General features: G+C 39.7%; 1 protein-coding gene across 2 annotated transcripts in view; it reads left to right on the top strand.

Moving 5' to 3' along the window:
* Positions 1-25,466, top strand: part of PLEKHG1 (pleckstrin homology and RhoGEF domain containing G1) — a 335,693-nt gene that overhangs the window by 261,489 nt on the left and 48,738 nt on the right. For both annotated transcript variants that reach the window (XM_089694257.1, XM_089694256.1), the window contains 2 exons: positions 16,868-16,968; positions 19,801-19,870. In XM_089694257.1, coding sequence (XP_089550383.1) covers positions 16,868-16,968; positions 19,801-19,870 — 171 coding nt within the window. The remainder of the gene's footprint in view (positions 1-16,867; positions 16,969-19,800; positions 19,871-25,466) is intronic.

The raw sequence follows: 25,466 nt of genomic DNA, 5'->3' as shown, positions 1-25,466 counted from the left end.
ACTGGAAAGGAGAGTGACAAGTAAAGTTGAGCCCTTAATAACAAAATCTACTATAGAAGGGATTGTCTGGCTACCAAAGGTAGGAGTAATCACCTTGCAGAGCTTCTAGGAAAGAATTCTACTTTCAAAAATTTTAAATGACTAATTGGTTTGTTAAGCAGTTGTTTGAGCATCTTGCAGATTCAGATGCTTTGTACAGGTTTGCATGGCAGAGAACAGATAAGTTCATTTACGGTTAAGTCCGCTAGTAAGTGTGGTTAATTGAGTTTTGTTCGTATGGCATTACCCTTCAGAGGCACAGAAAGTTTGACATAGACTGGAGCTCTGCCTTACTGATATGCCTCAAAGAAAGTAATATGGTCTTCACATTGCAGAAATGATAATTAAAGAATGAGAAAGAGGTGAGGAAATGGGGAGGGGGTTTATTTATTTTTATTTCAGATACTTTTATAGCGCCGTCAATTTACACAGTGCTTTACATATATATATTGTACATTCACATCAGTCCCTAACCCTCAAGAGACAAACAATCTAAGGTCCCTAACTTACATTCCTACATACTAGGGCCAATTTAGACATGATCCAATCAACCTACCAGCATGTCTTTGGACTTTTGGGAGGAAACCAGGGTACTCGGAGGAAACCCACGCAGGCACAGGGAGAACATGCAAACTCCAGGCAGGTGGTGCCATGGCTGGGATTCGAAGCAATGACCCTAGTACTGCCAGGTGGAAGTGCTAACCATTTAGCCTCTGTGCTGTCCATCTTACTTTTTTTTATGGTGGTTCTACAATGCTCATCATCCAATTCAGCTGAACAAAAAGTTTCTAGAAAATATTCCATAAATGGTTTAGGGTGATGTGAGCAAAAATGCTGTGTGGTTTCTCTTAAAACACTGCCTTTTGGACAACACAACCCTATTCTTCTCTTCTGAATGTTACAACCAATCTGAAAATGATGTACTACTAAGCATGGCTCCATCCTTTCACTTTGGCAACCTTATATTAATATTTAACAGATGGATATAATGATATGGGAGATATTCTTGGCACAAGACCATTTTTTTATGCCGTTTAGTACAGTTTACACAAAAAATGCATTAATTTTATCACTGGTCGGACACCATGCTAAATTTTTGTACTGGCCATATAACCCAAGTCTGCCATCTTTAAAAAGGCTGGTAGGAGATGGAGAATACATTTGCACTTATTTATTAGGACAAATAGCAAGCAACTCTGCAGATTATAGAAACCCATCATCATTGCTGTGTGTTTGACTCTATTAAATACATCTTACAGAATTTAAAAAAGTGTACTCCATTTCTTCTAAACTATCATATAGATTGCTAGACAGATAATTAATCCTAGGCTTTTGCACTAGACTATTACGAAGATATTTTTGATCTACAAGAACAAATGCATTGCATCTGTATTTCTGGATGAAGGGAAGATAATGCTTCCATGAATGCACTCGATTATCTTTGAGCTTCCCAAAATGTTTGAAGCCCAAAGAGGCCGACAGGAAGTGACGTCATCCCATTGCTATGGTCTGGAGGGTGAGGTATACCTAGAGGCTTGCACTGTGGACCAGCAGTAACTGCGGAGCCGATGGGTTATAAAATTGAATGTTTTCAATCCCGGGGGCAAGGCTGTGTACCATTTAACTTGAGTGAGTAATTGTGTATTTTAACTAATAGCTTTTAATAAAGCGAGGATTCTTCCTCCTTCCCCCACAGCTTCTTGGGACATGTCAAAGGTCCCAGGAGACTGTGGGACCATTAATTGGGTGCAGTGTGCCTTTCACCTGCACAGTGGGCAGCCAGCTATGAAGCCGCAAGGAGTCAGTCGGATGCCCACAGTTAAGATGCCGGCACCTGGACCCATAGACCGGCAAAGAGCCGGGTCGGGTTAGAACATTGCTGGACCCTGGCACAGGTAAGTGTGCGTGTTTTTTTTTTTTGGTTAAAGTCAGTAACTACACTATTTGTAGCTGTTGACTTTTACATTTTCGTCTACAGGGTCCTTTTTAAGAGGGTACTTGTTTCAGTTTGGTAGACAAAATAGGAAGTAAGAAAAACTGCAGACAGGAAGTAAAGTAAATTATCATGAATGTGAGAGAAAAACTGGCAGGGAAAGGGGGGGGGGTACCTTTTCTCTATTCTATCCAAAATGTAAAAAAGGTTTCAGCTTTAGATATGCAATACTTCTCTGTAACCTAAGCTTAGTAAACTTCCACAACTGCATCTGCCTCCAGCCTTTCCATTATTGTCTGTTTATATAATAATAAGAATCCTTGTATCACTTTTAAAAACTGTTCTTCAATATATTTTTTTTCTGTCCCACGCTTTTCAAACCTCAACCTGTATGGTTTTCATCCTCCATATTTTTACAGTGATTACGAGGGTTTTATGGCATAGTAAAAGATATGTACATATGTATATCCTATTAAAAGTATAAATAAAGCTTGTGGAGGCATAAGTAATACATTTTTTTATTTTATTTTTTCAGTCTTGCATAGGAAAAAAAAAGAGACCTGGAATCTAGCTGGATACAATGAGCAATGTTGTAAGCTTTTATTGAATTTACACAGGCTTCTTGGTCAAAGTGCATTAAAGCCTACTTTAACTTACAGCATTTTACTACCTTTGATGTGCAGATGTCCTTTGTTAAACATTTATTTCATCCTAACCCATGTGAACCTCAAAAATATTTCAAATACTATAGTACAGTGTATACATTTTATGTAAACTACTACAGGTTGCCCTAGAGGGAAGTCTACAGCCTTTCTGTTTGTCCCAATATGTTCACATGCATTTTATGTTGTGCATTAAGATCTGATTAAGAATGGAATGTGTAAAGAAAATACACCCTGTCCCTGATGTTTCTAAATGACCTCTATAGACTGACTCAGTCTATTTATTGTGTTTTAACCCAAGAAGTTCATGTGGAGAATCAAGGGATTCTTGGCTAGCCAGAAAATGAAACTTCCGAATCTGGGAATAACATGTACGCCCTAGATGACCACAGTCGATGTATGTTGTTTATGTAGGATTTCCATTACAAACCACCTAGTGTCAGCTGGAATATTATTACATTTAAATGGTGGGAGGCCTTTCTGGGCCCATAGTTACAATACACATTACAACGCTTGTTCATTTGGTATATTATTTCAAATAGATACTCTAAATTAATACAGAAACATGTTCTTAAGTCATTTATTATGACAACTGCACTTGAGACCAAGATTGTTTTTCTATGGAGTTTGAAACTTGAACTCTGAGGCTACTTTCTACTTTCCCTATAAACAGCCCAGGAAATCTATTTTTTCACTGTAAATCTCCGGCACACCATTGTTTTATTCCTTACTAAAAAAAGATTTTTTTTCTGGTGCGTGCAACTCCCAATGGCTCTCATTGGCCACTGCATACATTCCCACTGTAAACACTTTTTGTGGGTAGGAAGTTTACAGTCACTGAACATCCACAGATTACAAAAAAATTTGAAATGTGTGCTTAAAATCTCCAACAGCTTCTTTAACCCACCCAGACAAATTGAGCAAGATTCTACTTTTTTCCTTGCTCCTGCTAACCCTTGAGAACTCTCCAACAACTTTGAAGCTCCTCCTTTGCAGTTTACTTTTAAAGTACGGTACCTTGCTGCCTGCAAGCAGTAATTCTGGACTCCGCATCCTGGGACTCCTTCTTGCAGCACCTCTGTGGTTCAGATCAGAAGGCAGGCTCTGTGAATTCTCTGACACAGCAGTGCCTAACAACTAGACATGGTGAACATGTGTCTCAGAATTCAAGGAGGTAAATGTGTGGGGGGTTTCACAAAGTATTTATTTTAGGTACTTATATAGTGCCGTCAATTTATGCAGTGCTTTCCATACATATAATGTACATTCACATCAGTCCCTACTCCTTAAGGGGCGTACAATCTAAGGTCCCTAATTCGCATTCATATATACACATACTAGGTAAGTCTACAAGCTTCAAGATCATTCATATTATTATGAGTAGGCAAGAGAGAATTAAAATGAAATGTAGAAATTAATATCTGATTTAACATTACAGAGCAGGGAAAAACTTCAGTTTTTGATTTTTCTGGAAAGATCAGTTAAAAAATGTAAGCAGACATTTTTATATATTATTTTTTAAGGTTAAGCTGTGTGAATGGGAACATGTAACAAATATATTGGAAGGTATTCTCAAAATTTGGCAGTGAAGGTTGAAACAATTTTTAAGGGCTTCTCATATGAATCTTGAGAATGAATTCCTCTATAGTGTCTGCATTTACTGAGGTTAGTGGTTGGTTGTTTTCAAGGTCATTGGCTGCTTTTTGAGAAGCTGTACATACTTGAGTGTTCGTAGCTTGGCCACAAATTTCATTTAAAAAGGCCTACAGTATCCATACTTAATACTGATATATAATCTATTTGCTCTAAATGGAAGAGTGTAACATGTCTGCCCATTTTCTGAGCGAGCTTACAACCACCAAGATTCATATGTCTGTAGTAAAAACAGAAAAATCAGCACAAGGGATGTAACTTGCAGTCAGTAGGTAGGATGTGATTCTGCTTCTTTTAGTAGCAATGCTTCTCTGCCCAGTGCTGCAGAGGTTAACACAATTAAGGGGTTGCCACGGGCTTTCATCAAGAGAGCTAGATTATGCTTACACTTTCCTCCCAGCTGCTCCATTCAAAGAAGCCATACTATAGCTTCTATGAATGGAACAGATTCTATGAATGGAGGACGGATGGATTATTGCACTTCTGTCCCTTCCATTCTTCCATTCAGAGATACTGTTCGGTTCATAGAAGCTGTAGTACAGCTGCTATAATTGGAGCAGCTGGGTGGAAAGGGCGGGCATAGTCTGGTTCTCTTGATAAGAGCCTGTGACAACCCCTTGGTGTTTACCTTAATGCATAGAATGCATTAAGGTAAGAAAAAAAAAACCTTCTGCCATTAGAGCCTCTTTAAAGGGTTGTCTGCTTTCAGCTAGACAGTGGAATTGCGAGCAAGGTGTACAACACCAGTAGTAGGACTCTATTAGAACCTTGATAACAGGGGCGGACTGACCATTTGGAAACTCGGCACTGCCTGAGGTACTGGGGTCAGTAGGGGGCCCCATGAGATGCCCCTGGTACCTTTTTCATAGGCTTTTTTCAGTTTAGGCAAGCACACAGGGGCCCCATGATCCCCTATTGCCCAGGGGCCCCATGAGTTGTCAGTCCGCCCCTGCTTGATGATGATCTGTTTTGAAAAATCAGCATACCTAGGCTATTCAGAACCACTTGCCTCTTATGAAGTGGCATACCAACAACCTCAGAGTCTTTGATATCACAAAGCACAAAGAAAAAAAAAAATAACCAGGTAGCTTCTATTCATAGATTTTCATATTTCAATCTGTATCCCATTGACCTGTGTTATGAGCAATATAGAACTGCATGTTTAAATCGCCAAGTGTGATTGTTTGTATTTGATCGTGAGACTTACATCCATCAGTCATGATTGGCTGTACTAGTGAACACAAAAAAGTCAATCTTTTGCTGTTTCTTGCAACCGCTAAAAATCTCCTACAAATGGTCTTTTTTGTTAGGGCTTTACAAAAGGGAATTTCTAGTTCCTTGCTGAACCTGGAAAGTCCAAACTCCGAGGCATGTAATAATAATTACATTTTAAAGCCAAGAAACCTCTTGAACAAAGATACCATTTCTCTAATGAATCCCAGATGACAGCACACTGTTCTTCTGTATGGGAGCAGGGTGTATAAAGTTACACAATAATCTGAACATTGCCTTTACGCTTGTGTTATAGATGCTGGAAATCTGTTACAGATTGCCCTATATTTGCAGAATGTGTAAAAACAATTCCTTTTCTGCAATATTTTCAGTATCACACATACGTGTCAGTATATACATTGTCATACACATCATTATATACATACACGTATATAAATACATACATGAATAAATACGTCATATACGTCAATATATACATTGTCATACATGTCGTCGTATATAAATACATGCATACATAAATAAATGTCAGTATATATATTGTCATAGACGTCAGTATATACATTGTCATATACGTCTGTATATACATTGTCAGTATCACACATACACATCACATATACACATATTACTGTCCCTGAACTCAGCAACTATACATAGTTGAAAATCAACCTGACATTACTTTTAAAGCTAAACATGTAAGTGCCATTGCAGCCTCCCATAAAAATGTTTTCCCAAGGTCTGGAATGGAGAAATGCTGACGTCATATTACATTCGGGTTTCATGATAAGTATAAAAGGAACTCCCCTGTAACCTCTGATATTTCATTTTACATTCTGGGCTATAGTATTTTGTATGTGTATAAGGATATTAGTAGAGGGATAAATACATTTTTTACAACATAGTCTTAAAGGATATGTTAACCCAAGAACAAAAATTAAATATATTGCAGTTTACCTGTCCTTAGATGTGGTGCCTGAATTAGTTTTATATTATCAACCTTAGAACATTTTCAGCAATTGCAGAAAATACCTGTTAATTTGTCAAATGCAGTTCCCTTGTCACCTCCTGAGAGCTCAGATAAAAGTACAATGTATTTGTTCTGTAAACTACTAATCCCCTCCACCCCCCTCAGCTAATAGAGATAAAGACGAATACATGTTTGAAGTCCATCCAGGGTGACAACCTTAGTTCCCTCTATGCATACAGTAAAAACTAATGCAGCCTGCTCATCTAAGGACTGGTATGGTTTTTGGGTCCACTCACTACAAAATTTGTAGTGGTATGCACACCGCTGAGATCTGGGCAACTTAAAGTGCAAAAGTTGACACATCAACTTAAAGTTAAAAGGCTTTTTTTTTTTATTTTGGATAGAGGAGAGATTTGGTTTGAACACCAATTATTATTTTTTTTTTTTATTGCTACCTCTGCCCCTGTTAGGGAGATTCATGCTCTCTATTTGCTCTGTTTACCATTATCATCAAAACTGAAAGTAAAAGAAAATCCTAAATCTTGGGTTGTACCCAGCACAGTAATAGTGGGAAAATCTTCCATTCGGGGCACTATTTCTGGTGACCTGGGGGCCCCAAAGGATTTTCTTTGTAGGGAGATTTCTTCTCACTTCCTGTTTTGGCTTAAGGACAGGAAGTAAAGGTAAATCTCCCTGAAAGGACACAGAGGGCAAAAAAATTACAGGGGTTATAACCATCTCTTACTTTATCCAAAATGGAAAAAAAAGTTTTGCCTTTAGTTCTACTTTAAAGGAGAAGTAGGGACAAAGCTCTTTTGGCCCTAAAGTCTCCTGTGGGTCACAGGAGCGCACTTAGTTTTACAATCCTGTGACTCAGCCTAAAGTCACTCAGCCGGTCCAGGCTCTGCAAGGATACTGACTTTATCCTGACCGGCAGCTGGCTCAGCCTCTCAGCTCACCACAAAGAATTTGAGCCAACCACTCCCACCCGCTCCACAGCCTGGCGCTCTAGTGAGCAGATAGCCCGTGACTTGGTCACCTTTCTCTGTTCACTGAAAACAGACATCTGAGCGATCAGCGGTCTTTTATTGCTCAGTTCTTGGTCTCAGAGACAGCGGAGGACAGATGAAGCATTGGAGCAATGTTGCATTCACCTAATGTGAGTATGTATGTTTTGGTGGTGGTTTTTTTTGTTCTCTTTTAAATGTTTCAGTTAAAATGAAATACATTAAAGACACCAGTGAATCAACATCAGTAGATCCCCAAATCTATAAGAAAAATGTCAGCAAAGTAAATGACCAAAGTCCATCACTAAATTTATATATAGCGAGAATTTGAACAGTGCATGTTGGGTGAGTGTATTGCGGTACAGTGGCAGGAAACACACAGAAACCTGAAGTGCAGTAACCGATGTATATGGCTTACAAACAATACAACCACTCAGCAGGGGAGCTCACTCAACTACGAACTTAGTCAATGCAGCGGAGAGTCAGCAGTGGTAGGCCCAAACCAAAGACAGTGCTTGTCAAGGCAAGGGGAATGCGGCCGACCGGTCCTACACAAAAGGGAGCTTGCTGAGGTGCAGACGTTGGCCCTGAGCTGTCCCTACTCCTCCAGAACCTGTCCCTACCGCTAGTGTTGTCCCGGACAGATGGGTATGTTCTCCCTACACTAGCCACTTTGCAAATGTGCACCAAAACCTGGGGTCAGAGCCTTAAAATTACTCTGCGTGACCAAAGATGGCTGCCATGGTCACCTGGATGCAGCATAGCCAACCAGAACGTTCCTCCAGGGGACCAAGGGAATCCTAGAGAAACCAAGTTTCTCTTGACATCCCTCTTCAGCTGCACTGCTGCTCTGGATGAGCACCACCTAGAGTGGAGAAACTAGACTGCAACTGCCTACATGTAGCTGTAAAGTCTTAGTAAATGAAGAGAGACCCTGAAGACCATAAAAAGGGTATAGAAAACATTGGATAGATGGAAGATGGAAAAAAAGGTTTGATGAAGATGAAATGTGGATTGCAATCTTTTAAGTACCACTGTAGGCCAAATCAAGGTGAAATTAGGGCAGCACAGTGGCTAAATGGTTAGCATTTCTGCCTCGCAGTACTAGGGTTGCTGGTTCAAATCCCAACCACAGCACCACCTGCCTGGAGTTTACATGTTCTCCCTGTACTTGCATGGGTTTCCTCCAGGTATCTGGTGTCCTCCCACACTCCAAAGACATGCTTATATGTTAATTGGCTCCTGTCTAAATTGGCGCTAGTATGTGTATGTATGAATATAAGTTTAGGGACCTTAGATTGTACGCCCCTTGAGGGTTAGGGGCTGATGTGAATGTACAATATATATGTAAATTAACAGCGCTATATAGGTACCTAAAATAAAAATAAATAAATTAACCATATAAATACATGAGTTAAAATGTGTAATCCAGATAGCCACACATTGCAAAGATAGTTTTTTTTCACTTGCATTAGCAGCTTGTGTTCATACTGAGTTTTTGAGATCCAGATCTCATTAATACATGTGATATTTTTCCAGCGTAGGCAAGATACCAAGACCCATTGAATATCACAATACTGGAATCATCCACCTAATATGTAAGGCCCATATAGTATCTGTATAGGAAAGTGAATCTTAGCTTGTAAAAAGTGTTTGCAAAGTTCCAAAGCATGGCTTGTTATAAACTGTTATAAACCCATAGCCCAGTCTCCTGTCCATAGACATTGGGGTATGGGTTGCCCATTTCTCAACTTTGTTTATTTTGCACTGAGAGTGATTCACGGTCACGTTTGACACATCCATTCACTTTTTTCACTGTCAGTGATCACGTGTGTTTTACACAGTTTTTTTCATAGTGTTTTTATGTTTAACAGTGCATTGTTTATATTGGTTTATTAGCCATAACGCACTATGTACATTTTCTTTTTTTTGAGGTTACTTTGATCGTGGGAGTCACATGAAAGGCTGTAACACCAGGATTTTTGAAATTATCACTGTGTGACTTTATTATTTTTGAAGGACACCAGTATATGTTTATACACTGATCTGAATTTGGGATATTTTGGTTTATTGTTGTTTATGGACACTTTTTTTATATTTTTATTTTTTATATTATATTTTCATATTTTTTCTGAATATATATGGTATAGGTAGCATATGATTATTTACAGATTTATACACTTTTAGGGTGAAGGTGTTATTTATGCTATTGGGTATACTTTGGTATTTAATGTAATTATATTTAGGGAGATATCGTAATTTTTACACACTTCGCAACTTTGTCCATACCATGGGCGGACTGACCATTTTGGAACTTGGGCACTGCCCGAGGGCCTGGGGTCAGAAGGGGGCCCCATGAGATGCCCCTGGTACCTTTTTCATAGGCTTTTTTGGGTGTGGTTTGAGTGTGGGCAAGGACACAGGGACCCCATAGTCCCCTATTGCCCGGGGGCCCCATGAGTTGTCAGTCCGCCCCTGGTCCATACTGTTACAGCCAATGTGCGGATTCCCATACTGAGAACATCCTTCTGGTGTCTGACTCAGGGAATAGTACTTTTATGGTTATTTCTATGAATTTGGATGTGTATTGCTCTGCATACAGTGTTCACTGAGTATTTTTTGGGAAAAACACATCTTACATTATAAATGGGAATCTAAATCCTTTATGATGTATTTGTAAATGACTTACACAAGAAAAAACAATCGGAAAAGTGTAGTATCCTATGTCATAGCATGTAATACTTCCTGCCAAAGTGTAAAGTATACCTAAACCCATGATTTATTGTCCTTTTAGAGCCTGTACATGGGCTTTTGTTCGAGTGAAAACGACTTTTCTACCTACACTCAATGGGAATGCAAACAGCCTGAAGTAGCTTAAGGCACTTTAGGAGGTCAAAAGTGTCTATGGATCTTAAATTTACTAATCCATATTCCTAAACAAAACTATTATTTTCAGTGTGGAGAATTCTGCCCAGACCTGAATTTAGTGGTTCTTTGACATTCTGTGGTCTTTGCCTTGTATCTTGCCTCAGTACGCACCTCACTTGAGCTGGACCCTCCAGTATACAGAGCTCACATGCCAGTTTTCCCACCAACAGTGTATCTGCATTTACCCCACCACTGACAAGTCTCCAATGTACAGTATATGTATTAACTGCATAGTAAGCAGTCTCCGGGGGTATGTGAATTAACCCCTCAGTGACCAGTCTACAATGTATCTGCATTAACCCCATAGTGATTAGCCCACAGAGTATGTGCAATAACCTTGTCCTTATTCAATGCATGCAATAACTACTTAGTGATCAGCCCCATGAGTAGGGTCATTAAGGGATTAATGCACATTCTCCAGGCACAAGGGCAGACTGACAACTCATGGGGCCCCAGGGCAATAGAGGGTCATGGGGCCCCTGTGTCCTTGCCCAAACTCAAAAAAGCCTATGAAAAAGGTACCAGTGGCATCTCATGGGGCCCCCTACTGACCCCGGGGCCCTCGGGCAGTGCCCGAGTTTCCAAATGGTCAATCCGCCCCTGCTTTGGCATATTTGCATAAAACCTTCAGTAACTAGTTTCCAGTATATGTGCATAAATACCTCAGTGAACAGTTTCCAGAAATGCAGGGTGACAACACAGGAACACGGTTGGGAAACAGAGCATTGCCACTTCATAACAGGAAGCGCCTAGACAAGGGCCTTTTTGGCAGAATCACCAGATATCAATTTAATGTTTTTGAAGGTTACTTTTGAAATTATTTTAAAATGGTATTAAACCAAAAAACAAACATATTATATTATTATTATATTACAATATTATATTGTAGTTTACCAATTCATAGATGTGATGGCTGCATTAGTTTTCCTTATTTAGGCTTTTTCTTCTATTTTCATCTGTTGATCTGACCAGTAAGTCTGTTGTTTTTCAAAAGCAACAAGCTGAAGAGAACCGTTTAACATTGACAGGGGTGCTTATAATTATCTTTTATTTATGCATGTAAAACCTTTACCTCCAAAAAGAAGAAGAAACTGTTTGCTGTAGCTGATTATAAAGTGTTAGCTGGAGTATGGCTGCAGTTTGTGTTTCCAAGCCTGGGTTCACATCTGTGGGGTGCGGTATATCGCATGTGATTCGCATAGGAACCACACCGCATTCCTGTGCAAATCACCTGCGATTTGTGTGCGGTGCGATTTAAGCCATGCATTTTGTATGGCTCTATTTGCACCGCACCCGCACCAAAAACATGCTGGACCTTTTTTTTGGGTCCACACTACAATCGGATCGCATGGGTATTCACACCTATGCAATCCGATTCTGCACATCGCACCACATTTTGCGGACTGCTTTCATTAACTTAACATACACACCTGCAGCGGTTCGCATGAACTGGATGCGATTCTGATGCGGTGCTGAATTTGCACTGAAAATGCTGCGAATTCCGCACCGCATCAGTGTGAACCTGGTCTAAATCTACTAGTACATCTAACACCCCCACCCTCCCCAGACTGACAACTCCGCTGTCCAATGGTGTCCCCTGTACTGATTCCTCCAGAGTGTAAGCACTCTAATACAAGAAGTGTGTTCCTGGCCAGATCACCAGGTGAAAACAGACTAAAAAAATATACATCCACTACATCCAATTATTGGTAAGCTGCAATATATTACATTTTTGGTTTTGGGTTTAGCGACGTGAGGACCACCTACTGCATTTTTACTGCTGCAGACTGGCCCTGCTATGCTGGATCATGCCTGATCTGTGCTGTCGTTTGCTATAGTACAAGTCGGTCAACAGGTCCTGGCCAATGATTTTGTTGCCAGGACCTGCTGATCAGCTTAGCAAATGCAGAACAGAGCCCTGTGTTTACTAAAAATATAGGGCTCAGTACACGGGAGCAGCAATGTCTTTTTTTTTCAGGGAGAAAATAGAAACGCGTCTAGTAGTAAAAGCAGCACATCTTACACATTGTTAGGAACACAGTTACCCTTTAATTTCCTCTAGATGTTAACCCCATCCCAGACATTGTCATTAGAACAGTGACTATAGTATTAGCAATGATCACAGTATTAGTGTCACCTGTGATGTCAGTGTCAGATTGCCCGCCGCACAATCACAATCCCACTATAAGTTACTGATCACCGCCATTACTAGTATAAATAAATAAATAAAAATTCCAGTATATATACCATAGTTTGTAGGTGCTATAGTGTTCACACAAATCAATCAATATACACTTATTGGGATTTTTTTTTTTTTACCAAAGATATGTAGAAGAAAGTATTTTGACCTAAATTTATAAAGAAATTAGATTTTTCCTTTTTATAATTGGATATGTTTTATAGCAGAAACTAAAAAAAATTGTTTTTTTTTGTTTCTAAAATAAAAAAAAAACTAGTGGTGATCAAATACCATAAAGAGAAATATGGTAAATTAAATTTTATTTGTGTGAAAAAAATGATAGAAATTGAATTTGTGTACTGTGTTGCATAACTGCACAATTGCCAGTTAAAATAGCGCAGTGTCAAACAGCAAAAAATTGACTGGTCATGAAAGGGGTAAAATCTTCAGGAGTTTGTGGTTAATACCACTTTAACATTTTAAATCCTATAATATTGTTTAACAAATGTATGCATATAACTGTTTAGGTAGTATAGAGAAGCTGAGCATGTGTACATTTTGAGGGTTGTTTTGTGCTGTTGCAGCGTATTTATGCACTTTTTTTTAAAGCATGTTTAGGAGTAGCGTTTACTGGTGTTTCAAACGCCAAATGCTTGTAACTGTGTGTAAACGCATTTATGCGTGTTTGCGTTTAGACGCATTTTTGGGCTGGTCTATATCAAGATGCCGTCCAGAGCCTTTTTTTCTTCATCAAAAATGCATGCACAGCGTTTTCCATGTATTCAAATAGACCTAGTATACCAGTGCAGTCCGTTCCAGGTTTCGCGTGCAGGAAAAAATGGTGGAACATGCTGCATTAGGAGCACAAGGAGTGTTGTGTGCACTCCAGAATGCATCCAGAGGCATTACAGACAATACATTACTATGTAGCTCCTCCCACAATGCCAAACATGTTTCACAAGCTACTTTTGCTACAGTTGCAACACTCATCAGAAAGTAGTGCTCTCTCTGCTTTTGCTCTCTCTGTTTCTCACAAAACATCTGAAATATTTAATTACTATTTTTCAGTGCATTCTGGGCATTTAGGAGGGTCTCCTGGGGTTATTTTTTAAAAACGCTTCTAAACGCGGTAGGTAAACGCGGCTAAACTGAAAAACTTTTCTGAACGCTGGAAACTGACTGCTAGAAAACGTAGGTTAAAAACATCAAACGCCCTGTGAATATGAGCCCTACAACTTCCAACTTGTCATATAGCTAATCAGGGAATGGACTAAGGGAGAGAGATTTCCTCAAATAGTATACTATAAGAGCGAGCCCCCTATAGTCACCAAATTGACGACCACTGCTCTAACCCTTCCTGGATTTATCAAGAACAAAATAAAAAGTTCTGGAAATTAGGCTGTATAGTCTACAAAGTGACAGTACTAAATAATAAAATTTGTGTGCTCTACAGACTTGGTTTATTTTTGTAACTAAAACCATATCTTAAATATCTGTTTCAGCGCACTCTGTTTTTATTATTTCAGACAGTTTATTGGAAAATGTCATGCGTCTGTCTTTTCACCTATTAATCTTCTGCGGTACACCAGTATCTGCTCACAAAAAAAAAAAAAAATCCAGATACAATACGAGGTCATCCTTGGGGCTGCGTGCCTGGAGGATACTCTTTTGACTACTTTTCAATACAAAAGTTAGACTCTGCTTGGGATCCAGTTGGGTTGCTTGAGGCATGAAGTCTCACAGGTGTAAGTAAATAAATACTATGTTTCCTAGTGAGACTGAGCATGTTTTGTTGGTGTCAAGTGCTGCTTGCTGTGTTTCCCACACCCAGTGAATAGTTGCACTGAGATGTCATAGTGGTGGGAAGCGTAGAGAAAACAGGTGCCATTGTGTTTCTGGGCTTCTGTAATGTTTGTCTCCACTTAGCTAAAGTCAAAGCAAAAATAAAAACGATTCATTAAAAATCATAATGGCTCATTCATATTAACCTGTGTTACATTTCATTTAATGATGTGCGGGGGGTTGACATGCTGCATTTTTATGCCGTGCAGTACACCTCCATGCAGGGTTATGGTGTGAACAGGGCACAAAAACTGAAAATTGTATCAAGTATTTTCCACAAATTTCCTTTCCTGGTGCCAATCCACATGTATGCTGCCAAGCCACATGTATGCTGCCCTGTTGGCGCCAGGAAAATTGTATCAAATGGCTAAGTGGTTAGCACTTCCCCTTGCAGCACTAGGGTCGCTGGTTCAAAATCCCAGCCTCAGCACCACCTGCATGGAGTTTACATTTTCCCCCTATGCCTGTGTGGGTTTCCTCCCACACTCCAAAGACAAGCTGGTAGGTTACAAATCAATAGTGCAGTGCTAAGAGCACTGCACTATTATGTTTAACCCCTTCACGCCAGCACCTCCCAGCCATTTATGGGGTTCCTGATGCCCGGGGGTGGGGTTCAGGGTCATGTGAACGTTGTGATTGGCTGTCACGGCAGTCACATGATCGGAAAGGTCCGGATTGCAAGGAGAGATCGCGACCTTTCCGTGGGACGCCAACACATTATTATTATTATTCTTATACAGTATTTATAAAGCGCCAACAGTTCGCTCAGCGCTGTACAATATAATGGGAGACAATACATGCAACAGTACAATAACAATACAATGTGATTTACGAGAGGTTCGAGGGCCCTGCTCCTTGGAGCTTACAATCTAGGAGGGAGGGGATAATGGTACAGGAGGAAAAGCTGTGGGGGATGGAGTGGTAGGAAGAGTGGAGGAGGTCAGCAATTAGCAGGGGGTGGGGTAGTCCCTAACCCTCAAGGAGCATACAATCTAAGGTCCCTAACTTACATTCATACATACACATACTAGGGCCAATTTAGACAGGAGCCAATTAACCTACCAGCATGTCTTTGGAGTGTGGGAGGAAACCAGAGTACCAGAAACAGACCCATGCAGGCAGACTCATGCAACATGCAAACTCCAGGCAGGTGGTATCGTGGCTGGGATTCGAACCAATAACCCTAGTACTGCCAAGCGGAAGTGCTAACCATTTAGCCACTGTGCTGCCCCTAGTTAGGGACCTTAGATTGTATGTGAATGTACAATATATATATGTAAAGTGTTACGTAAATTAACAGCACTATATAAGTACATGAAATAAATTAAATAATTAAATATTTACCATCATTTTCCTTTACTGGTGCCCATCTGTGGCATCATACTACCACATGTATGCTGCCATGTTGACACCAGGAAGTGAGTTTTGTGTCCCTTTGCATTGAGCCGACATTGATCTATGCAGATCAATGCTGCTCAAGTGTTATGGTGTGAACAAGTCCTAAGCCTAGGTTCACACTAGTTCTGCCACATAATCGTGCTTCTTTCAGTGCATCTTTTTAGCACGTTCTTAATGCATTTTTGATGTTTTCATGTTTTGTACATTTTGTTTGTAGGAGGAGGCTGGTTGTTGAACGCAAACCCTTCTAAAAACGTACATGCATTTTTCATGCTCTCCCATAGAAGTCTATGGTGCCAGAAATGCACTATGCTGCTCCAAGGAAGCACCTGCACCTTTTCAAAAATCGCACTGCACCATGTTGCATTGATGTGAATGGGCACCATAGAGGATAATGTCATTTTCTATTGTTGTGCACTGCGATGCGAGAGCAGACGCAGGAGAAATTGCACTAGTGTGAACGGGGCCTAAGAGCCAATTAGACTTGGCTGCGGACAGTGAACAAGCCAAGAGGAGAGAGTAGATTGAGGTCTTATCAGTGTGCTGACGTTTCTGAGCTGCCCACACAGTACAATTCTAGTTGTATATGCACACACAAAAACCCATATCTTCAAGGTAAAGTCCACCTTTAGAACATGTTATCCGTATTTAGGGTGTAACAGGTAATATGTTTGATTGGCTTAAATCGCACCACACTGAATTGCATGTGGTTTGTACAGGAATGTGATTCCATATGCGATTCATAGTGTGAACCAAAGCTGACAATAATTTGAACTAAAATGAGCGTAAATATTTTTGCTGTTCATAAGAAATATTTGTACTTATTTTCTCTTTAACCTTAGCTGTGCTTTTCTGCAGACAGGTAAGTTTTTTGTTTTTTTTTTATGTTTTGTACAAATGAGTGAATGGGAAATCAGAATAACATTTTAAAACAATCATACATGTTTTAACACTGTTTCCAGCTACTTAAGAAAAGACCTGTAAAATGATTTTTTTCAAATATTTTTTATTTTTTTATTTTTTTTTTAGGATTACCTTAACATTATATGTGATCAAAGAAGGCTTTCTCTGGGGACAGAAGATCGATCTGCACTGTTTGGAAATATAAGGGATATCTACCATTTCAATAGGTAAGGTGATCGTTTCTTAAAACTGATAATGAAAGGACAGCCAGAATACCTGTGAAAACAATTTCTTGGTCATTGGACTGTATAATTTGTTTTCCTTGAATAACAGCACTGACTTAGGTATTCCATAAATCATTTGTAATGATACCCCTGGAAATGAGATACTTATTGTAGAAAACCTGCCATTTGACAAGTATCCAAAACAGTAGTGTTGTCTGAAGGCTCAGATGACCACTGCAGATAATTGCAAGGCCCCAAAGGATTGATGCCTTCATTGCATCATTATGAAAAAAGGGGACAAGATTTACAACGTTAGTAGATACATGCTACAGTTTATATTTCTTGAAGGACAGTGTGCTAGCGCATCTATAGCAACAAGAGGTACCAACAGGACTTGTGGCATGAAAGTATGAATCACAAAGCCACCGCCACAGCTAAAGGTGTTCCAGGTGCCAAGGTTGCTTATTGCAGTACATGTACCTAGTCTGAAATATACTGGTGTAAAGATCTGCAAATATCAACTTGCTCTTAAGACAGAGAGCCACCAAAAATGTGGGTAAAAACATTTTATAGGGACATTTTATCAGGTTCAACAGAGAGGGAATGGATCTTGAAACAGTATTTATGCAGTTTATTTGCCTATCTTGGAATCACTTCTAGAGAAGGTAGATAGACCTTGTGGATATTTGCACTAACGTTATCCAAGATTTTATCAATGCTTTTGTGAGTCCTATATTCTGAGAACCAAAATTTAAAGACTAGGTATTATAGTACATGAGCATCATCAATATAATTTTCAGACATTTTGCCATTATATTTGTGTTTGCACAAAGGTAAGTTCAGTTCCATTAGTACTGCATATTCAGTTTAGCGGAATATGAATTTGCATGTACAGGTGAAACTCGAAAAATTAGAATATCGTTCAAAAGTTCATTTATTTCAGTAATGCAACTTAAAAGGTGATACTAAGATATGAGATAGACTCATTACATGCAAAGCAAGATAGTTCAAGCCGTGATTTGTCATAATTGTGATGATTATGGCTTACAGCTCAGGAAAACCCCAAATCCACAATCTCAGAAAATTAGAATATTGTGAAAAGGTGCAATATTCTAGGCTCAAAGTGTCCCACTCTAATCAGCTAATTAAGCCATAACACCTGCAAAGGGTTCCTGAGCCTTTAAATGGTCTCTCAGTCTGGTTCAGTAGGAATTGCAATCATGGGAAAGACTGCTGACCTGACAGTTGTGCAGAAAACCATCATTGACACCCTCCATAAGGAGCGAAAGCCTCAAAAGGTAATTGCTAAAGAAGTTGGATGTTCCCAAAGTGCTGTATCAAAGCACATTAATAGAAAGTTATGTGGAAGGGAAAAGTGTAGAAGAAAAAGGTGCACAAGCAGCAGGGATGACCGCAGCCTGGAGAGGATTATCAGAAAAAGGCCATTCAAAAGTGTTGGGGACTTTCACAAGGAGTGGACTGAGGCTGGAGTCATTGCATCAAGAGCCACCACACACAGCTGGATCCTGGACATGGGCTTCAAATGTTGTATTCCTCTTGTCAAGCTGCTCCTGAACAACAAACAACGTCAGAAGAGTCTTACCTGGGCTAAAGAAGAACAGACCTGGTCTGTTGCTCAGTGGTCCAAAGTCCTCTTTTTCTGATGAGAGCAACTTTTGCATCTCATTTGGAAACCAAAGACCCAGAGTATGGAGGAAGACTAGAGAGGCACACACTGCAAGATGCTTGAAGTCCAGTGTGAAGTTTCCACAGTCTGTGTTGATTTGGGGAGCCATGTCATCTGCTGGTGTTGGTCCACTGTGCTTCATTAAGTCCAGGGTCAACGCAGCCATTTACCAGGGGATTTTGGAGCACTTCATGCTTCATTCCGCAGACGAGCTTTATGGGGATGCTGACTTCATTTTACAGTAGGACTTGGCACCTGCCCACACTGCCAAAAGCACCAAAACCTGGTTCCATGACCGTGGGATTACTGTGCTTGATTGGCCAGCAAACTCGCCTGACCTGAACCCCATAGAGAATCTATGGGGCATTGCCAAGAGAAAGATGAGAGACATGAGACCGAACAATGCAGAAGAGCTGAAGGCCGCTATTGAAGCATCCTGGTCTTCCATAACACCTCAGCAGTGCCACAGGCTGATAGCTTCCATGCCACGCCGCATTAAGGCAGTAATTGCTGCAAAAGGGGCCCAAACCAAGTACTGAGTACATATGTATGCTTATACTTTTCAGAGGTCTGATATTGTTCTATGTACAATCCTTGTTTTATTGATTGCATGTAATATTCTAATTTTCTGAGATTGTGGATTTGGGGTTTTCATGAGCTGTCAGCCATAATCATCACAATTATGACAAATCACGGCTTGAACTATCTTGCTTTGCATGTAATGAGTCTATCTCATATATTAGTTTCACCTTTTAAGTTGCATTACTGAAATAAATGAACTTTTGCACGATATTCAAATTTTTCGAGTTTCACCTGTATATGCCAGAGTTTAGGAAACTAAATATCTTTTGGCCGAATTACTTTCTGAATGTTTAGTCAGTCAACACTCTAGAGCTAGCTTCCACACAGCAGGTTTAAAAGAAAGTGTGTATGTACTTGTAAGAAATTATGATAAAACAGAATGAATTCTAAAGTTGTGAGTTGCTGGAAAATCTACTTTAGGCTATAAAAAGTGATCACCTGTAAAACATATTACATAAGTCATTCACTGAAAATTTCTGTGCTCATATTTTCCATACAACTGACAGAGATAAGGTTTTCATAGTTTTAATTTTCTGACAACCATCTTTATGTAAATTATTTTTTAGTGAACTACTTCAAGACTTAGAAAATTGTGACAATGACCCAGTTGCAATAGCTGAATGTTTTGTGTCAAAGGTAAGGAGAACCTTAACACCAATAAAAGGTGTTACCTTGTTATACAGTTTCCAAATGTGTCAATGTTTGTATTGTAACTAATTATGAAATCAAACATGCACAGGAGCATGCATCAACTAACTACTATTGGACTACTATCAATTTTATTTAGGTATTTTAATAATTGTATGGACACTAGCATTACAAACTTCTACCTCTCCCTCTGCATAGACTTATGATGGCTCTACTGAATAACAGGTTTTATTTTTTACACTTTTTTTTTTTAAAGAAAAGCTTCAATCCCCCCAAAATATATAGTTTGGCTATGGGTAAATGCTGATTGACTTAACTCAACCCCCTCTCCATTCAAGGACACCACTGGCAAATTCTTTGCCAGACTTGCTGTCTCTGACCCTTCCTAATCTTTCAATAAGTCCAACATAAAGACTGTAGGACCTTTTAATGGCCACAAGTTGTTGGAAACTTCAGGGTCTACAAGCCATGAGAAATTCAGTACACTAAGAACCTTCCTGGCAGATTTATGGTGGACTGGCATGTGCAAATAATAATGCTAATAATTATAATATTTATTAACAATTTATAGCTTCTAATTCAGTAGTGTCCCAAGTGGGCACCTATTTTCATGAAAAGGATTACTTTCTTGCCTAAACATGGGATATCTTGCCATTAAATTTGACTTTTGTGATTTAATTTTTAAGTAAAACGTAGCATGACCCAGAAGTTCTTTCTCCTTTTATAGGGGTTATTTGTATATTTTCTAGGGGGCATTGTCTTAATGGTTCACTTTTGATATCATGTATGCTAGTGAAGTCACATCTGGGGAGCATCACATGCTTACCAGAACCACCAGCCCCATGCTGATAACACCTAAGCCCTCATGCACACTTGACGTTTTTTACAGCTGCTGTTTTTGGCATTTGATGTTTTTTTCTACAGTCAATAAACTCCCCAGCATGTTATTCTAGGTGTCCATGCACCTAAAAAGTGCTAAAAAAAAACGCAAACGCGGAAAAACGTCTCTAAACGCTAATGCAAAAACACTAAAAAAAGTTGAAAAACTTTTTAATGTGACTTTACATAGCTAACAGTACCAGCGTTAGCAAAACATCAAGTGTGCATGAGGGCTAATAGGCAGAAACAGTTCTCATCCTAGATACATGTGGCCATTAATAGAATTCACAGGCAAAAGCTGCTCATTGCAAATATTGTCATCCACTCAGTAGTTATATAAATTGTAGAATGTTCTCATTGTATTTAATATAAGGATCTCATCTATTCCATCTTTACTGTATGTACAGCAAATTATTTAAAAAATTAACACTTGAAAATTAAGAGTTCAAGGTTTTAGCAGATTTATTGTATTAGAAATACACATAGCGAGTTTGCTCAGAGTGATATGTATCATTTTTCACATATTTCTTTAAATTCACATTAAAAAAAAAACTTCCAAGCAGTTCTCATTTCAAAAACATTGTATTTTATTATTGTAGGAACTATAATATTTTATGTGGAACTGGTCTTATAAAGAACACATCATCAGTGTATTCCAGCATCTCCCATTGGGAACTTGCATGTCCTAGCTAACACCCAAAACTAATATTTGAATTCAATTATTAGCTGCATAATTTGTGTAACAGTCACAAAACTATTTAGAAACCCATATTTAAAAATCTCTATAAAATATGTAAGGTTTCTAAGAAAATAGTGAATTATATATTGGAATTCAAGACTCCAATACTTCTTGAAGTGTTTGGTGGACCGAAATATGACCAAAAAAACTGTTTCTGTAAAGAATTTTCAAGTTCTACCTACAGGAGGTAACGTATCTGCCCCAGGAAGACTAGGTATATGTCAGGGCATTGGGTAACATGTTTTATGCTACAAATGACAAGGATTTTCCAGATCTTCCTGAAAGTATTTACTAGTTCAGATGGGGCTACAGCCCTCTGTGTGAGAGGTCTTGTCCACGGTTTGACACAACCCTTCTCTGGCTCACAGCGAAATTTTGGCAATCAGCTGGGAGCTTTGCAGACTATCTGTCTAGCTTTAGCTCTGAGGCAAACGGGGGCATGTTTGGCCACATCTGTCAGGGCTCCGGGTATGACCAGAGGTGTGTGGACTGACACAGGGAAACGCAGGCTTCAGATATGGTATAAACAATATGATTTATTAAGACTAACAATACAAAACGCAGTGCAAAACTAAACATAAACACAGTGCAAACAAACCAAACAAACCACCTACAGATAACAATACATACAATGCAAGAGTCGTCAGGCAGGCCGGGTCAGTAGCAAACGGGCAAACGGAGTACCAGGAACAGGCGGGAGAGTAGTCGGGGTCACAAGCTGGGTTCAGTAACTCACGGGCAGCACGGTGCAGAGGGTCAGGCAGAGAATGGTCAGGGTCACAAGCCAGGGATCAAACAGGAGAAGTCAGCAGAGGTCAGGATCGGGCAGGGTCGGCAACAAGTCAGGCAGGAACAGGAACACAGGATACAAGATACAGCGGCCCATGGAAAAACACACACCAAGGCCCTGACTGTGAGTCTGGCCATTCCTTAAATACAACCCCTGCAATCAGCTTCAGGTGTTTGGCTGACTGCAGGGGTGAGTCTCTGATTGCTGAGAGCACCCGCTGGCCAGCCCTGGTACTGCAGCCCACAAGGCAGGTGAGTCCCACCATTATTGGCAAGTCAATTCCTGACAACATCCAAACGCTGCTCTCACATAAAGTGCTGTGGTTCTTTCTGTTGCTTTCTGCCCAGCCATGGACCCCTATCCTCCTAAATTGACCTATCTAATTTTTAATAACTGTTCAGTTTGGCTCTAAATGGCCCTCCCTATGTTTCATTTAGCATTGTGTATTTTAATTTCCCATAATGTAAATCAATCGCAACTTGAGGACCCTTTCTAGACTTTATAAAGGATTTTGAATTTACAGTGTAATCTTTTCATCTGACACGATAAATAAATAAGATAAATTAGAATTTTTCTTTTCTTCTTGATATTTAGAAAGGAGGGCGTAAAATGTGGTTGCATACTTGTTTTATTGTCCACGTAAGCTGGCTATTCACATAATTCATAGGATTCCCCATCCACGCTGAATGATATGGATGAACAAATCCCCTGCTGCTGTCTATTGTATGCTGACATCCAGTACCCACTGCCAAAATACCCAAACAGTCACTGCAGCTGATTGACTGCAGTCACCGTATGGCTAGCATTTTTCTTCCTTGCTCCTTTGATTTCTCAAATTTTATCAAGCCAGGTTGTGTCCACAAGATACCCAATGGCTTGAATTTCAGCCGAATTACAGAAATTGGCATAAATATGAGCCATGTATGACCAGCTTTAGGGTCCGTTCACACCAGCCAGTGCTCTATAGCGCAGCGGCTGGTGTGTGGTGCGGTCCGGCAGGAATCACAGTTCTGTACTGCACGTTTTTTTATTTATTGAAATGTGACAGTCAAGTTCAACTTGCCATCTGGCAGTGCGAGGCAGTGACTCGTGCTGCGCCGCAGTGCACCAAAAATAAAAGTAGTGTATGCACTACTGTTTTTTTTTTTCCCTTCAGCGCAGTGTGCCCGCACACTACCGCAATGCAGTGGTGCGAATCGAGCAAACAGTAGACGAGGCATTTTGCCTTGTCATGTGGTGAGACTATGCTGAAAAAAAAACACCAAGCGCAGTCCCACCGCATCTGGTGTGAATGGAGCCTTAGAGTAAACGGACAATCTGTGGGTTTTAAAATAAACCTGTTACAGGAAAAACATGGTGGCTGTCAGTACTGACTTCTCTTTCTAAAATGTTAGTTTGTCAAAGGATTCAATATTTTGAGTCCCTGACCTGGAATTAAGTGTGCAGAGAAGGACATAAGCTGGCCATACTACGGCAGATTTTCAAACAGACATTCACATGAATATTTGTATGAAAATGAGTTGACAATAGTCATCTGAAAGTTTTTAAAAATGTTGTTTTCTTTTAATATGAGATTTTAGAATGAATAGACTTTCTCTGAATGAAAACCGCATACACTATTAGAAATGTGTTTTTGTTTTAGAAAACTTTTCCACCCTGCTCCTCCAAACTTTCTTGTCCCTGTAATAGAAGGCAAACATCAATTTGACCCCACTAATGATTAGAAAATTGAAGATTTGTTCTTAATGTGAGGAATTTCAAACAAAATTCCACTAGTGTATGGCCAACTTTATGACTTTGATCTTGATCTGCATACTATTGTTAGGTCAAAGAATGCTAAAGTGACAAGGGTTGGTAGAAACTTTAATGTTGCTAGATATACTTGGTTGATCTGCATGCAAAGTTTGGTCTGCATGTGAAATAAAGTAATCCATATACTATATTATTTTTATCATTACATGTATTATCTAGGCCCAGTTACCAGAATACAATATTGTAAACAATAGCCATAACCCAAGCAAAAAAAATGCTAATTACAATCCAGGTATCAGTGTTTATACATGTCATCAGCAATGTTCTTGTCCTTAAATTTCCTAATTGGAGTAGTTGCATTTTTTGTAGGCGAAGAGATGAGCATATAATAATCTCCAAAGCATAATCTTATTGCCCTTGTTCCCTTAAGGAGGAGTTAAATTATTTAATATTCTGTATCTAAGATAAAATGTATATTATGAGTGTTTGAACTGTGCATATACTCCCTTAGCTTGCAAACAAAGCAGATTAAGCATTAGGAATTGCTTACGTAAATTACAAAGAAGCTATAGCACCATATGTTGCCACACAACACATGCCTTTCTCTAGGCCTGTATATTCTTACAGTCTGTATAGTTGAATTCCTGTAAACTATATCTGTCAGGGCTCCTGGTATGACCAGAGGTGTGTGGACTGACACAGGGAAACGCAGGCTTCAGGTATAGTGTAAATAAGACAATTTATTAAGACTAAACAACACAAACACAGTGCAAGGTAAACAAAACACAGTGAAAACAACCCAACCTCCAACAGATAACCATATATACAATCAAACGTAGTTGGGCAGGCCGGGTCGGTAGCAAACGGGCAAACAGGGTACCAGGAGCAAGCGGAAGAGTGGTCAGGAATAGCCGAGGTCAGGACAGGCAGAGTTCGTTCAGAGTCAGGATCAAAGCAGAGTCAGGATCATGCAGGAAGCAGACAGGATGCAGGTACAGGGGCTCATGGGAAACATACACCAAGGCACTGACTGCAGGTCTGGCCATTCCTTAAATACACCTCCTGCAATCAGCCTCAGGTGATGGCTGATTGCAGGAGTGAGCTTCTGGTTGCTGAGAGCACCCGCTGGCCAGCCCTGGTACTGCAGCCCACACGGCAGATGAGTCCCACCACTAATGGTGAGTCCATTCCTGACAATATCTGTATAAGTTGTATAGAGGGGAGCAGTGCTTGAGACTAATGGGACTTATTTAAAACACAACATGGACAAGAACTGCCTTGGGTAGTATGTGTTGTTTCATGGTAGCCATTCACATTCACTTGGAAGATCCATTGAGCTAGGCTTTATAGAGCCCTTTGCAATACGTCTAAGAAAGTATGACCTAAGGACAGTTGGAGGCCATGATCAACTGCTCTTTACTGCC

This window comes from Staurois parvus, unplaced genomic scaffold (assembly GCF_062004578.1).
Source record: "Staurois parvus isolate SC_StPar_1 unplaced genomic scaffold, SC_StPar_1.0 ptg000657l, whole genome shotgun sequence".
Taxonomy (NCBI): domain Eukaryota; kingdom Metazoa; phylum Chordata; class Amphibia; order Anura; family Ranidae; genus Staurois; species Staurois parvus.
The sequence above is the reverse complement of the archived record's forward strand: the minus strand, read 5'-3'. Positions and strand labels throughout refer to the sequence as shown.